The sequence below is a fragment of the Impatiens glandulifera genome, chromosome 5, assembly GCF_907164915.1.
Source record: "Impatiens glandulifera chromosome 5, dImpGla2.1, whole genome shotgun sequence".
Lineage (NCBI taxonomy): Eukaryota > Viridiplantae > Streptophyta > Magnoliopsida > Ericales > Balsaminaceae > Impatiens > Impatiens glandulifera.
In genome coordinates, this window is record NC_061866.1 from 1676045 (window position 1) to 1693705 (window position 17661).

Sequence of the window (17661 nt, forward strand, 5' to 3'; positions counted from 1 at the left end):
TTGAACGCCTTAAAATTCACATCTTTTACCTAATAATTAAAATATCATTTCTTCTTCTTCTACCAATTTTACTGTCTTGCTACATTAATCTAAATAAAATATTTTAAATTGAAGCCAAACATAAATGAATCAGGAAAAAATCATAATATATGTCAACTCTTCTATTTCTCTTATTTTGTTAAGCAAGAGAGTTGACATTATTATGGTATTTTATGTTTTTAAATCTGGATTTATTTTAATAAATATAATATTTCATTCATAACCATCTAAACATATTAAATTAAAGAATATGAGGTAAGGTGTTGTAATGTGTCAAAATGAGGAAATAGAAGTCCTAATCTAATTTTATTTCACTTTATTTCTTTTCAGTTTTTACTTTGGTCACATGGTCTCCACTTTATTCAATATTCAATATTATGGGTTAATGTATGTTCTCGCTTTTCTTTTAATATTAGATAGGAAGAAATATCAAAATTATTCAAACTGATAACAATGGAGAATACAAAAATGAATCATTCCAGAAGTTATGTTAAGAGTGTGGCATAGTTCAATACTTGACAATCAAAAAAACACCACAACAGAATAGAGTATCAAGACGTATAAACAAGACATTGGTGGAGAAAGTTGTTATATATTGTCTAATGTTGGGTTAGACAAGAAATTTTATGCAAAAATTGTGACATATACTCAATATTTGGTAAATCGTCTATCATCATCTACGCTTAGTGGCAAGACTCCATTAGAGGTATGGTCTTGAAAACCTGCAATTGATTATGATTCTTTGCATATTTTTGGTTTTACAACATATTATCATGTAGTTGAATCAAAATTAGATCTACGAGCAAAGAAGACTCTCTTTATGGGATTTACAACTGGAGTTTAATGATATCGCCTCTGGTGTTTATATGCTAGATGTTACTTTTGAAGAATCTTTAATGTTGAATAAGGTAACACCAAACAAGAATGATTGTACTTTGCAAAATGTGGAGTTTGAGCAGATAAAGATAAGTCCAACTACAAGTGACTCTCCAACGACAAATAAAGAGTTAGATGAGGAAGAGGTTCCGACCCAAGAACCTTCACAACAACGTGAATCAATTGTTGTGAACAAACCAAGATGAGTTATTCAAAAATCAGCTCGGTTTGTTGACATGGAGGTCTATGCACTTACAGCCTTAGATGATGTTCCATCAAACTTTTCAGATGTTATTCGAAGTACTGAAAATAAAAAATAAAAATGTGTTATGGAAGATGACATGCAATCTCTTCAGAAGAATGAGACATGCAAGTTAATGCATCTACCAAAAGGGAAGAAGACTATTGATTGTAAATTAATATTTGCTAAGAAAGAAGGATTTCCTGAAAAAGTTGGTGTTCGCTACAAGGAAAGATTTGTAGCTAAATACTACGCTCAGAAGGAAGAAATTTATTATAATGAGGTATTTTCTTCTATTATTAAACACTTTTCTATTAGAATTTTATTGGGCTTGGTAGCGCAGGTGAATTTGGAGTTAGCTCAACTAGATGTGAAGACCGCATTCCTACACTATCATTTGAACGAAAAAATCTACATGTCTCAACTAGATGGATTCAAAGTTGCTCATAAAAAAAAATCGGTTTGTAAGTTGAACAAATCATTGTATGGGTCAAAGCAATCGCCGTAAAAATGTTATAAGCAACTTGACAAGTTTATGATCGACCACAAATTAGATTCTTGTGTGTATTTGTGCAAACTGCAAGATGAGTCTTATATCTATCTACTTTTGTACGTTGATGATATGTTGATAGAATCAAAGAGACAATATAAAATTGACAAATTGAAGGCTCAATTGAGTAAAGAGTTCGAGATGAAAGACATGAGAAATACCAAATTTAAACATTGTTTATATTTGGTAAATATCAAGAGTGTCAATTGAAAGCACTTAAGAACTATTTTTTAATGATGAAAATTTGTATTGTTATTGTTCCAATGTAGAGATTTGTTGTTTTTTGGCATAACTAGAATCTCATATCGGATGATGATGAGAGTGGGAGAAGTTTATTAGTATATAAAAGAAACTCAATTCACAATTAGAATCCCACATCAGAAGATGATGGGAGTGAGGGAAGTTTCTTAGTCTATAAAAGAAATTATCCTCTCTATGTTTTGTTGCACCCAATATTTGTATCTCTTCTTCCTTATTAATTGGCAACTTTAGTGCTCAGAGACGTAGATAATATTTGACCGAACTCCGTTATCAAATTCTTATTATGTTATTTTTTTCGTTTCTTCTTTTATTTTGTCAGTTTTCGACAACATAATGATTTAATTTGTTGATAAAGCGGGGATGCCTAAATGGGAAAAAAAATCAGTAGAGTTAATACAAAGCTGATTCTGTTAAAATATTTGAGATGGAGAAAAAAAAGTTGAAAAATAATTTTGAAGGCATTCGTACAATCAATTAGACAACGGATTGTTGGAAATCAAAAACCAAAAGATTGAATGCATGGTTATTATTAGACATTTGATTGATTTTTCTTGGAAGTTAAATAAAAGGGTTTTAAGTTTTGTCAACATTCCACCACCAACAGGAGGTCTTCAGATTTATGATACAATGTTAAAGTGAATAAAAGATTGGGGCATTGAAAATAGGTTTTAACTATTATAGTTGACAATTCTTCGAAAAATGTTGTAGTTATACGACACATGAAAGATACAATTAGAAGGTCCACAATATTGTCATGTGATGGAAATTTATTTCATTATCGTTGTTGTGCATATTTATTGAAATTGTGTATTCAAGATGGATTGGGAGTGATTGAAATGTTATTGGTGATATCCAAGAAAGTGTGGAATATGTGAATCGTCTAGAGGCGAGACGTGTGCAATTTAGTGAGTGTATGTGCAACAACTGCAATTGAAAGATCAAAAATTGGTTCATGATTGCAAAACAAGATGGAACTCAACATTTGATATGTTAAGTTGTTCACTCAAATTTAAAGAAGCTTTCAAAATGTTCAATGAACGCGATCCATTTTATGATTGTTGCCATTTAGAAGAAGGTTGGGAGAAGGTTAAAAAGATTTGCTCATTGTTAAAGGAATTTTGGACAGCCACGCACATTATTTCAGATAGTGAATATCCCACTTCTAATTTGTTTATGTAAGAAGTTCAAAAAATAAAATCAACGTTGGATGGGAACGTAAATGATGAAGATTCTTTCATTAATCATTTGATTATGAAAATGAAAACAAAATTTGACAAATATTTGATGAATGCAATTTTTTGATGGCTTTAACTACAGTGTTAGATCCAACCAAGAAAATGTTAACGATCGAGTTTTATTTTCCTAAACTTTATTCTAATGGTGATGTCAAAAGAATTTTTCTAAAGTGAAAGATGCTCTCACTAGACTTTATGATGTTTATGTTGCTAAAAATGCTTGTAAAAGAATTTCTCATTCATTACATTTGGAGAATCTAGGTTCTTCTAACTCTACTATGGTTCAACATGGTTATTCTATCTAATTGGAAAGACTTTAATGCTTATTATGTCAAAGTTGAGACTTTAGATCCTTCAAAATCTAAATTATCAGACTATCTAGAAAAGTGTTGTTTGAAGACGACCGAAATTTCCAAATATTTTTCATGTTTAGATTAGTGGAAAATGAATAGAATACAATATTCAGTGTTATAAAAAAATGACAGCTGATATTTTAGCTATTTCTGTAAGTTTGGTAGTTTCTGAAACAACATTTAGTATTGGAGCAGGGTAATTGATTCCTATCGTTCATCACTCTCCCAAAGACTGTGCAAGTTCTTCTATGCGGAGGGGATTGGCTTCGACATTTGCATGGAGTGAATAAAAAGATGAAAGTAAATTAAATTTCAATATTATTTGTTTTACATCAAAATATATTATTATTTGAACACTATTTTAGTTATTTATTATTTTATTACACATGGATAAACTTATCAGGCAATTTATCTTTTAGTGTCTAAGTAAGTTGGATTTCTATTCTTGTTTGGTTAGAAATATTTAATATTTTATTATTATGTGATGAACATGATTTAAAATTTATTATCATGAATTTGGTAACTATTTTAAGTTGAACTAATTTAATATGTTATATATTTAGATTGATTTTAATTTTAAGTTGTAATGACTATGTTTGGACTTTGGACATTTTATGTTTGAGGTGGAATGATTTTATGTGTTTGATCTTTGGTGATATTTTTAAACTGTTTTATGTTGAAATGATTTGATTTTTTTTGATGAATACTGTAAGATTGACATTCACTAGATGAAGTCTGAGTCTTTGGATAATTATTGAGAAATTTGGATTGAGGTGACTATCATGCCTACATATTTGGGTTATCATCCCGATTATTTTCTAGTGGACTATCTGGTTGAAGGGAAACTACAAAACTTTCAGCGGTTGTAGTCGTCCGATGTGTATCCTTCATAATTTATTATTATGATATATGATTTATGATATTCGTTTCGCAAAGTCAATAGAGTCAGATGGAGAGGATAATTAATCGTTTTTTTTTAGAATCTACGAACTCGATAACATATTGAGTAGCATATTTATATTATTTTCTTATTTTTATATTTTGTGACTTTTTTAATGTTTTGTCGTTTTCTTAAACAATTCTTATATTTTTAATATACATGGACCATTAGTAGAGTATGTAATATGAGATGTTTATTAAATTTTGTCAAAGTTATTCCAAGTCATTTCATGGTAGTTTTAAGTTATGTAATGACTTTATAATTAATAAAAAACAAGCTTATATTAATTTTTGTGTTGTGACATAGAGTGATATCTTTATAGTGTTCAAAATCTTACTCAAAGTGTTAATAATCAATTAATCTTGAATATTACATCAAACATGTTAGTTTTAGTACGATGTTTACATGTCTAACATCTATTGTAAAATTTTTTTAACAAATATTCATTAACATGATTAGAACAAAAAACACTTATAACATACCACAACTCCCTCAACCCACCAAGGTAACACAGTGGTAAGAGTCGGCTTAAGAAATTAAAAGATCACGGATTTGATTTCAACTGAAAGCGTTTTGAGTTGAAACGGGTGTCATGAATGTGGGGTGTCATGCTAGTTCTCCTTAATTAAAAAAACATACCACAAATCTCTATCCGTAGCAAAGCCCCTCTTCCACCGTGAATATGTATTTTGCTTAGGTTATATTTGTTTTGGTATACCTAATACACTTATAACTTAGCGCTATTTTGATATAGTTTTCAAGTTTAAATAAGAAGTGGTTACGTAAGAAATTATTATGTTATCTTAAAAAAATTAAAAATAAAAAATGAAAAAAATAAAACATATGTGAGCGTTTAGCAAATAAAGTGAATAATCGATAGCAAATAAGAATCACAAGCTTAAGCAATTAAAAATATTAAACACACTCAACATTAAGGACGTCAATGAGGTGATTCAGTTCAGGGAATAACATTACCATTCATGCCCTCATTCCTGAGGGAGATTTTAAATATAAATCATCATTGTCCAGATCGGGGACGGGAATTCCCCGTAGTGCACCTAAAATTAAAAAACAATTTAAACTTAAAATATAAATAATAAAATAAAATAATTCATATAGTTATAGTTATTAATTATCAAATACCAAATAAAAGTAACATTCAATAACAATAATTTTAAAATATTAAATACTCAAACAAATAAACATCCAATCACAATCATTTTTCAAAAGATAACATAAACTTCTAATAGACTATATCTCCGTTTTTCATCTTAAATGGAAATCACATTCGACATTAATAAAAAAAATGAATAATCTTTCTTAATAAATAATAATTAATTAAATATTTAACTATATAAAATGTTTAACCTTTTTTTCTTTTCATCGTCTCAACATTTTACCACTTTGAAAATTACTTAATCCCATTTTTATTTGGCAACATCATATCCTAACATTCATAAAAAAGAAAAATATTAATAAATAACAAAGATAATTTTTTTTAATTAATAACATCATAATAATCTTAGACATCTACATTTTTTTAGCACATTATATTAATTAATAACAATGATCTAATCTAAGATACTAACATCTACTATCAAATAACATTAATTAGTAGTTAACTAATTAAATATTTAACAATGTATATAATATACATAATAAAAACCTCTTTCTTCACCTTTCACCTCGGCATCTTCATTATCAACATTTACTTCGATAAGAACTTAACACCCTCCCAAAATCACTAAAAATATATATTCAAACGCTATGCTAGATACTGAAATTGCTAAAATATATATAGCAATAATTTGAATAGGTGGATACTTGCAAGCATTCATCTTCCACCCTATCAATATATCAAAATCTACAGTATCGTCTTCTAAATAAGGATCAAATTTACTCTTCACATGTACAATCTTTGTACAATCTTTTTGATCTCTTCATTTTCATCAAACTTTTGGAAATCACTTAAAGTGTTACTAGTGATAAAATTGGCTGAATTTGAACAAGAACTATCATCACCACATCGTTTATTAAATCAGACTTGTGATGATATTCTTCCAACAAGTTATAACATAATTTGTGAACTTCTTCAATCTTTGATAAAAATGAATCTTCATATATTTTGGGAAAGTAAAACTCTAACAATCCAATTTATATCTTGGGTCTAAAAGAATTGTCACTCCCATTAAGTCATTTATATCATGGCATTGCTATTTTTTTTTAATTTCACATTCAAATTAGCATCCATTTAACTAATAACACAATTAGAAAAAATTATTCATAAAGCTAATTTCATATATATAAATCACATATTTTTGGAAAAATTAAGTTAGCTGTTGGATATTTTGTGCCAAAGAATAATTGAGTCACATTATAAAATGACATCAAGTTTGAAAAAATGTCATCGACGAATTCTAGTTCTTCACTATATGATATACTTTATATTGTAATTCTCTTTTCTTAGCTCTAACAAATACATCCTTGTACACTAAGGATGTCTCAAACATTACAAATGTTGAATTTATCTATTAGGACAATCAAGAACCATCTTTTTAGCATATTTTATACTACATTGTCTAGAAATTTCCTCAAATGTTTCCTCTCATTTTAGAGTTGCGGTCCACCGTACATTGAATCACAATTATGTTTAATATGTGAGTACAACAACGCATATGAAGGAGCATACCAGTTAAAATAATTGAAATGGAAAGATATGTAGAGAGAAGATTAGAATGAAATGGAGAGTGTAGAGAATACAATAAGAAAGATGATAAACTCTAAAGAGTTACATTGTTATTGAATTGATATTAACATTTATATGTGTAAGCACTAAAATTCTACCTACCAATTTATAAAATTAAAATAGTTATTTTGACTTATTTTTGAATAAATAAAATCAAAATAATTAACCCAATCAAATTAAAAAAATTAATTAAATTAATTATTGTGATAATTAGAGCCTAATTAATTAAGGAAAATGGCCAAAATAATAAAAATAAAATTATTTAGGATAAATGTTGTAATCATTTATCTTAAAATAATTTTAGAAAATATCAGGAATTAAAATAAATAATTTAGGATAAATGAGGTACCCATTTTATCTCCCAAAATTATTTATTTAACCCTAAAATACGCACACACACAAAAAAGTGGGAAAATATTTATCATATTTACTTTAATATTTTGTGCATTTAAAAAGATTAAAACTAAAGTCAAAAGGGTGAAAGAAAAATCAATTTCAAATAAACTCTTAAATAAAAAATAAATATCAGTAATCTAGTGTAGTCGAAACCCGAAGGATTCGCTACAGCAGGAATTACAGCCATCGAATGAGCGATTGATTTTCATTCAGCTCCCAGAAAGCAGTCGCGTAGCCGGTTGTAGCCAAGGAAAAGCGCACGCGCGAGGCAGCAGATTGGCTCACGCTCGTTAGCCAAAACATTAATGGAATACCCAGACACAACAACGCTTAGACATAACGCTCAAACGTGCTCAAAACGATGTTATTTTGAGCGTCACTTTCGTCTCCAACGCGATGCCGGAGGGATAAGGATGAAGATCCGTCTTCGATTTCACCTTTTTGGAACTCCCTCGTTAGTCAATTATTTCATCTCATTTAAAGCCTGAAATGATCACTCTACCATGGTGATTATTTCTCCCTATCAAAATAGGGATGATTCATCCTTATTCTACAATTTGACTCAAGAAAAGCCAAAATGCTATTAATGGATTTGGCTGATTTAGTCCACTTGAAGCCTCCACTCACTTAGAGAAACTATAAATAGACCCCTTGAGTCATTCTCAATCGAGAGAATCCAATCTCCACTCTCAAATCACGATTTATAGAAAATCCGCCATTAATTCTCAAAGCTTCTAGATTTTTTGAAAATTCGTTTAAAGCCTTAAAATCTTGGATCTAAACATCCCAAAAGCTTCTCTAAGGATCAAGAAGTGTTCTCCAATCCTTGTTAAGGTTCCAAACACCCTCTAATTTATATTTATGGTTGAATATTGATCCTAGGATCATTTAGAAACTACCTGGATAGGATAGAGCCGACCAATCGATCTAATAAACAAAAAACTAAATTTGAATTTTAAAAAAACGGGTTTGTTGTTCTTGGGCTAATTCTGTTGAATCACAGCCCATAAAGTATCCCAACATGATTGCAATGATGTTGGGAAACTGTTTGGATCATGTTTGATCCATCCCAATCATGTTTGATCAAAATCAAAATTTTAAAATAAATTGAAATTTTGATTTCTTGATTTGGTTCAAACAAGCATCTAGTGTTCTTGTTTTTATATCAATCAAGTATATGTAGTATAAAGAAGCTATTGGATAGCTCCTTACACTTCAAAAGAGCTTTAAAATCAAAAACTCTATTTTTTATCACAAACTGTTTTGAACAAATTGATCATCATCTAGGTCGATTCATACTTTGAGATGATGATCAACATGTTCCTGGGAAATTTGTGAAGCTACCAAAACCCTTGGATCAAATAATCCAAGCTAAAAATATGAATTTATAAAACTTAACATTTGTGTTCTTGAGGACCGAGACTTGTTAGCCTACGACCAAGAGATTCGACCAAGGATCATCGGTCTAGACCTAAACCTATGACTGAGTTCGAACCTATGACCGATGTTCTTCACCTAGGACCGAGAGGTCCAACCGATGTTCTTGAGCTAGGACTAAGAGATCCGACCGAGGATTCTGATCCAAGACTAAGGAGTCTAACATAGGACGAGAGGTCTGACCTTGGGATCGAGAATCTCAAACTTAAGACTGAGAGCTCCTTAACCCAGGACCGAGGGACTTAGCCAAAGCTAGCCCAAGACCGATAGTTTTTTTTTAGAAATGACTCACGCCATTAATTAAAAAAACCCGAAAATGGTAAAAGGAGTACAAGAGCTGAAATTGAGCTTACAACAGTTTTCTCGAAGTCAACACACGATGACCATAAGGAATCCACAGTTGGCCTAAGAAACACACACGGACATAAAATCATAGTACAAAAGTGAATAAGAAATGAAACTAACAATCAATCAACTAAAACAAGACGATAGGGGTTGATTTCCTTAGACTCGTCTCTCTTGTCTTTGCCCTTGTTCTTTCTTTCCTTCTTTCTTGTCACCCTTATGTCTTTTTGGGATATATTTCCAGATAGAGTTCTGGCTTCTTCGTCTTCGCTAGCTTCTCTTGTCACTTTTTTCTTTTGGGCTTGAGTTTGAAGTTGAGTGTATGAGTTGTTTCCCTTAAGGTGGTTTCTTTAACAACGTTGCGGCTTTTTTGGTTTCAGAGCTCATGGTTTTTGAGATGTTTTGGCTTTCACTATTATCCACGTCGATGTCGGGCTTTTCGAACCTAATTAGTGGGAAAAGGGCCTTTAGGTTTATACACCTAGACCGGTAATCTCAGTCAATGATTGAGAGTCCTTACTAGACTGAGGGTCTTTGGACCCCGACCAATAAAAATAAACCCGAGGATTAGGACTCTGGTAATCAGTAGGTCGAGATATCATTTGTATATGATTCCGTTATAAATCCTATTTGTTAATAGGCACGCTAATCGTTCGTACACTATTACTGTTGGTAAACCCTATTTTTCAATAGGTCGAGACATTATTTGTATATGGTTCCGTTAGAAATCCTATCTATTGATAGGTGCGCTTATCGTTCGTACATGATTTTGCCTATAAACCCTATTTGTCAATAGGTCAAGACATCATTTGTATATGATTCCGTTAGAAATCATATCTGTTGATATGTGCGCTAATCGTTCGTACACGATTCCGCCTATAAACTCTATTTGTCAATAAGTCGAGACATCATTTGTATATGGTTCTGTCATAAACCCTATTTGTTGATAGGTGTGATAATCGTTCGTACACAATTCTTCATATAAACCCTATTTGTCAATAGGTCGAGACATCATTTGTATATTATTCCATTAGAAACCCTATCTGTTGATAGGTGCGCTAATCGTTCGTACACGACTCTATGACTAAATTCTATTTATAGATAGGTCGAGACGTCGTTCGAACATGACTCTGTGACTAAATCCTATTTGTAGATAGGTCAAGACGTCATTCATACACGACTCCTTGACTAAATCCTATGGGTTGATAGGTGTGTTACTCGTTTGTACACAATTACCGTCTAAAAACCATATTTATCAATAGGTCGAGACATCGTTTATATACAATTTTGCTAAAACCTTATCACTCGATAGGTATCCCCTCTCGCAACATTACTACGACCAAAAATCTAATAAAAATATATTAATAAAACCTTATTTCTCGAATAGGTATCTCAAAACTCTATCGCTCGAATAGGTAAAATCTATCAACTCTAAAATCTCTATGCTCCCCCTATTTTCCTTTTAAGAGAGGCAAAATAGTTATTTTACAAACAAAAAAATAATAATAATTACACTTTTTGTCCTCCCTATGGAAAAAATAAGGAGGAACTATTTGGGAGCAAACAACCCTGGTGTTTAAGAAATAAATGCAACCTTAGGTGCTTAATGAGATAAATGTTTAATGAGATAAATGATCAAAATTTTCATGTTCAATGTCCTATAAAAACTGTTTAAGTTTAATCAAAGATCATGATTAACTATGAAACACCGTGTTGGCTTTCTTTAATAATAATAAAAACTTTAATTCTAAATAAATAAATAAACTTTGATCCTTAAAAAAATGAAAAAATGATCATCCCAATGTATCTAAGAAATGATAAATTAATATCATATCATAGTTAAAGTATTCCTTCACGAAAACCATCAAAAGTTATGTATTATTGAAATATGTATTCAAATAAAGTAATTTTATCCAATCCGAAATTTCTTCACTTCCTCAAAAAAATCCCAAACAAAACTCTCAATCACCAATTCCTCCTAAATCTCCTCTTCAATGGCTGCTGTTACTTCCCTCCAATCAAATTTCATATATCATCTCATATATACCATTTTAACTCAATTTTTTTTCATCCATTCCAATTTCCCATGCAGAGAGAACAGGATGGTCTGTTGGAGAAGAAGAAGTTCATCTTCCCCACCTCTCCATAGCCTCCTGTCTCTCTCTCACTTCCCATTAATCATCCTCCTCTTCGGAGCAACCGGCATCAAATCGCAAAATCAATTCCCCCTGTTTCGTGAAGCATCAGCTTTCAGAAATGGCGAATCTTGTGGAATACCCAACAGTAAATCCCACGTCCACGTGGCAATGACCCTTGACGCCAATTACATACGAGGAACAATGGCTGCCGTTTTCTCAATCCTCCAACATTCAACATGTCCAGAAAACGTAGTATTCCATTTCCTCTGGTTAAGTGTCGACCCAGAAATATGGTCAAGTATACGTTCAACGTTCCCTTATCTATCATTCAGATTGTACAAATTCGAATCGAATTGGGTTCAAGGAAAGATATCGAAATCGATTCGAGAAGCTCTCGATCAACCGTTAAATTACGCAAGAATTTACCTCGCCGACATTCTTCCCCGTCACGTCAACCGCGTGATCTACCTAGATTCAGATCTGGTCGTGATCGACGACATTAACAAGCTTTGGGAAGTTGATTTGGAAGATAAAGTAGTCGGCGCACCCGAATATTGTCATGCGAATTTCACGAACTACTTCACCGATGCTTTTTGGTCGGACCCTTTATTTGCGTCGGCGTTTGAAGGCCGGCGGGCTTGTTATTTCAACACCGGCGTGATGGTTATGGACGTGGAGAAATGGCGGCTGGGGAAGTATACAGAAAAAGTAGAGAAATGGATGGAGGTTCAGAAAAAGATTAGGATTTATCAGTTGGGTTCTTTGCCGCCGTTTTTGTTGGTTTTGGCTGGAAATATTAAAGCGATTGATCATCGTTGGAATCAACATGGATTAGGTGGGGATAATATTGAAGGGAGATGTCGGAAATTACATTCTGGTTCTATTAGTCTTCTTCATTGGAGTGGAAAAGGGAAACCTTGGCTTCGATTGGATTCACGAATGCCGTGTTCTGTCGATCATCTTTGGGCTCCTTATGATCTCGCAATCTCGTCCAATCAATATTCATTTCTTGAATAGAATCAAGAATGATGATAGTGGAATATTTGTTGGGATTGGAATTTATATAAGAGAGTAAAATCTTCAATATTATTATATCTAAATAACTTTCTCAATTTTCATGTAGATTTTTTTTTTGAAAAGAATATAGCATTTTTGAACTCCACTTCTTAACATTCATATTTATGATTGTGGAAAAAAGGAAAGGGAGAGTCCAACTCAAAGCCCAATCTTAATACTAAGCATGAGCCCAAGAACAACACACCCTCCTTAATAGCCCAATCTTCCTTCTTCAGACTTTTCATTTGCCTATCATCAAAAGAATGGATAAAGGCCTTGAATTCAAATCCTCAACTTTAACATTTAAAAATTGGTTGATACTCAATTTAAATAATAAATATTAATACATTTACTAATGACTGAATTGTCAAATTGAGACTCATCTTTTTTTATAGAAAATGACTGAGTGTCATTTTATTTAAAAACCTTCAAAGGAAAAAAAAAATAGAGCAAAAATAACATTTAATCTAATTTTAAAAAGAAAATGGTATACAAGACAAAATGAATTAAACCACACAATAAGCTTACAAACAAACATTAAGTAATCTAGCTTGTCTTAAACACTGAAACTTTCATGACTTCTTCAAAGTTGATGGTTCAATTTTAACATAACTCCCAATTTTCCAAATTCGCATATATTCTCTATCACGTATGAATAAGGGCATGACAATATCCATTCATTCTTGTTCTTGAAAACACCCTTGTATTTCTTTTCATCCACACTTGATATTCAAAAACACCAAAGTAACATTTCATAACATTAGCAAATAACGAGTTGTTATTGGCCTTTTCAAGCACCACTTCCTTGATGTGAATTCAATCAATACATTTATTAATGACCGAATTGTCAAATATAGGCTCTTTATTAGAGGTTAATTGGGATTTCGGACTTCTGCTTTCAAACCTCACAATTTGTGTATCATTATTGTTAAAATTATACAAAACGAGATTTTCTCTTAACGTTTTCAAACATTATTAACTATTATCAACGTGACATTTATAAATAAATAAAATGTCAATATCATTAATTTAAGTATCAAATTTTAGTGAATTAAAGATTTTGACTACCGAATTTCATAATGACTTTCACGTTTGACCTAAATTTTTAATTACATTGTTAGTGTTTTATTTACGATATGATAAGATATGATAATAGTATCCAAGCTTTTAATGATTAATCATAAATTTCACATTTACTTATTTTGAGTGTTTGTCAATTTTTATCTTTCTATTATGAATGAAAATTGATGATTATCAGAAAAAATAAAAAGATACTATAACCTCCGGAGCATCCTTGTCCCGGAAAAGCTCGAAATTTGAGAAATTTCAAAATCGGTTTGCGTGTTAGAAATATTTTTTAAATAAAACATTATTTTAAAATATTGTTAAATATGACATGACCTTTTTAAAAAAATTATGACAATAATTAATTTATGATCAAATTTCAAATAATCTTTTAGATTTGAAATCATCAAACTAAAATTTGATTATTAGAAATTTGTGTTTAAATTAATTAAAACGATTAATTTAAAAGATTATTTATTTCATAAAGAGTCACCAATTTATTTTTAGTTTAAAATCAATAAAAATTATACGTATACAAACTTATTTTTTACTAGAGTTTCTGTTTGGTTTGTAGTTTGTTGATACTCAGGAAAGGGCTTTCGCGCTATGTCCTACATACCCGTTTAAAAAACGGTTTCTACTCTATAAAATCTTACATTTTGAAAAATTGGTTGTCATTTTATTTAATCAATTATTCTAACGGACCTAAGTATGCACATATTTTTCTGGTATTTAAAAATTATAAAAATAATATTTAAATGCTAGTATAGGTAGCAAATGATGATAATTGATGAGGAATGTGTTTGAAGAGTATCAGTTGTGAAGGCATTAGAGTTTAAAAATAAATCACAAACAAGCCCTTGTCAAAATATTTTTATGAAAATATTCTAAAAATATTTTAAAATCATTTTATATTTTTCTGACTTTTAGATAATGGTTTAGAATTCCAAAATTATAAAAATAATTTTGAAAATTTTAAAGTGGAACCATACATGCCTTAGGACCGGTGTCAATAGTCCTAGGTGCAATTTCCATCGGTCTGCGACTAAAACCCTCGATCTTGGGTTGGAACCCCTCGTTCGGGGTGCGGAAGTCAACAGTCTTGGTATAGGCAGCTCTCGGTCATGTGCGGGAATTCACGGTCGGGTGCAGGAATTCTCGGTCGGGTGCAAGAATCCTCGGTCGAGTGTAGAGGATTCCTCTTTTGGAAACCTGACTTAAGTTGATTTTTTGCTATCCCTGGGCTAGGTTATTTTGGTCGAAATTGAACCTGTGTCAACTTCTTGTTAAATCTGGGCTAGGTTTTCTCGGTCGGAGGTTAGCTTTGGGCTTACCTTTCTCGATCATCAAGAACACCAAATTACAGGTTTGGTGATTTTGTTTGAGGCTCAGATCCTTTGATCTGAGGGCATGAGAAGCTTCATATGGCTCCCATGAGCATTTATAACATCATCTCGATGTGTCATTCGATCAGATTGATGTTCCATTTAACCTAAACAATTTTATGACAAAAAACGGGTTTTTAGTTTTTAGACTTAATTGAAGCGTAAGGAGTTTGTCAATAGCTTCTTATGCTTTATATAGTTGAATGAAATCAAAACATAAGCACTGACTATTTATTTTGACCAATTCAAGAACTAAAATTTATATTTTTTATAAAAAATTAGTTTTGATCAAACATGATTGGGATGGATTGAAACTGGTCCAAATAGGTTCTCAACATCATTAGAAATATATGGGGAAGCTCGTTGGATTGTTGTTCTTGAGCAATAACTCAAGAACAGAATACCCGATTTTAATTTTTTTTTTTTTCAAAATCAAATTTGGGATTTATAATTTAAGATGATTGATTAGGATTTTTTTCAACGGAAAGCTTAAAATGATCCTATGATCATTTTCAATCAAGAAATCGAATAACTAGGCAGTATTTGAAACTACCAAAACTGAAATATAAATATTTCAATTCAAACTGCTAAGTTGAATTACAGTCTGATTGGAAGCTTACTTGAAGTTGGAGAACACTCTTTAACTCTAACTCTTAGGGAAGCTTTCTAAATATCTAAATTAGAGCCTTAAGGCCTTAACGAAAATTTCTGATTTCTAGAAAAAACTTGAAGCTTTAATGGAAATTTTCCTTTAAGCTTGATTGAGAGGGGGAGACTTGATCTCTTGCCTTTAGTTTGCTCAAGGGAGGCTATTTATAGCCTCCTAAGGTCGGTTCATCGACCAAGTGGGCTGGAATAAGTAAAAAAAAACTTAAAAATGATCCTATGATCATTTTCTAATCAAGAAATCGAATAACTAGGCAGTATTCGAAACTACCAAAATTGAAATATAAAAATTTCAATTCAAACTGGTAAATTAAATTATAGCTTGATTGAAAGCTTATTTAGAGTTAGAAAACACTCTTTAACTCTTAGGGAAAGTTTCTAAATGTCTGAACTAGAGTCTTAAGGCCTTACACAAAAATTTCCGATTTCTAAAAAAAATTGAAGCTTTAATGGCGATTTTTCCTTTGAGCTTGATTGAGGGGGGGAGACTTGATCTCTTGCCTTCGTTTTGTTCAAGTGGCTATTTATAGCCTCCTAAGGTCGGTTCATTGATAGCATTTTGGATGTTCTATGGTCAGTTATTGGTATAGGCATCAATGATGCTTCTAGGCGTAAGGGAAATAATCACCGGAGTAGGGTGGTCATTTCACCTTTTGAACGAAGTCAAAAGGTAGAGAAACGACAAAGTTTCATCTTTGAGAAATCAAAGATGGCTACGGATGTTTATCCGTTCTTCGTTGCGAGGAAGACGAAGACGCGGGGTGAAACAACGTTGTTTCGAACTTCCGTGTTTGAGCGTCGAGGGAGGGCCAAAACGACGATGTTTTGGGTGCACGCGGACGTTGGGCATTTCGTCTACGTTGAAGGAGACGACATTGGAACGGCCATTTGGTGATCCGCTGCTTCGCGAACGCGTCTTCCTCTGTTGTAGTGGGTGACACTGTGTGTTCCTCGGTATTGGATGAGGATCCAACGCTCATCCGAATGCTATGGCTTCTGCTGTAGCGATTCCTCCGAGTTTCGGCCACACAGGATCACAAACAATTTACATCCTTTGGAGCTTGTTTAAATTAATTTTTTTTCAATCTTTTTTGCTCCATTATTAATCTACAAAATATATAAAATATTTTAATAAATATGACATATATTTTTCCAAAAAAAAAATTATATATTTTTGAGCTTAATAAATAATTTATTTTGGATAAATATGATCAATATCTACCCTAAATTATTATTTTAATTCCCCTTAATTTTTTTGAATTAATTTGAGATAAAATGAGTATAACATTTATCTCAAATTATTTTATTTATTTAATTAGCCATAATCCTTAATTAATTAGGATTTAACTATCGCAATAATTAACTCAATTAATCATCTAATCTTGTTTTAGCCTTGATTTTAATTATTATGATTTTATTTATCAAAATAATTATTTTAAAATTTATAAATTCGGTACGTAAAATTTTAGTGTTTACCGGTAAACATTGAAAATCTAATTATTTTAATTTTGTTTGGAAAAAATATTATTAAATATTTGTTAGTGATTATTAATTTATTGGAAGAACAAATGAATGAATGAATGACTTATGATCACTTAAGGGTAAAACGTAATAATTCATTATTATATTAGTCTTTACACATAATAAAAAAATTTATTATTAGAACAATAATTAGATTTGAATGATACAAATGATCTTGAATCCATCTGGACTACTCCCATCTGATCTATCGGTGGGGTTCATAGGTGATCTTGGCTTGAAAGAAGAGGGTCCCATATGGGCTACAAACTGTCAAATTATTTCACTTCAAATACCTTATCTCGAAAATCATTGCCTTTTTTTTATATTAAAGATAATGTTTTTGAGAAATCCGATCTTTTCCAATTCCATTCTAGTCCACAACTCATTTCAGATCAGGCAACATCACGTGAA

General features: G+C 31.3%; 1 protein-coding gene across 1 annotated transcript; it reads left to right on the plus strand.

Annotated features, from left to right (window-relative positions):
* The first annotated feature begins 11486 nt into the window (after positions 1 to 11486).
* On the plus strand, positions 11487 to 12623 carry LOC124940103 (probable galacturonosyltransferase-like 4). The gene has a single exon (XM_047480587.1). The coding sequence runs from the start codon at positions 11522 to 11524 to the stop codon at positions 12572 to 12574; it is 1053 nt and encodes a 350-aa protein (XP_047336543.1). The 5' UTR covers positions 11487 to 11521; the 3' UTR covers positions 12575 to 12623.
* Positions 12624 to 17661: the final 5038 nt, after the last annotated feature.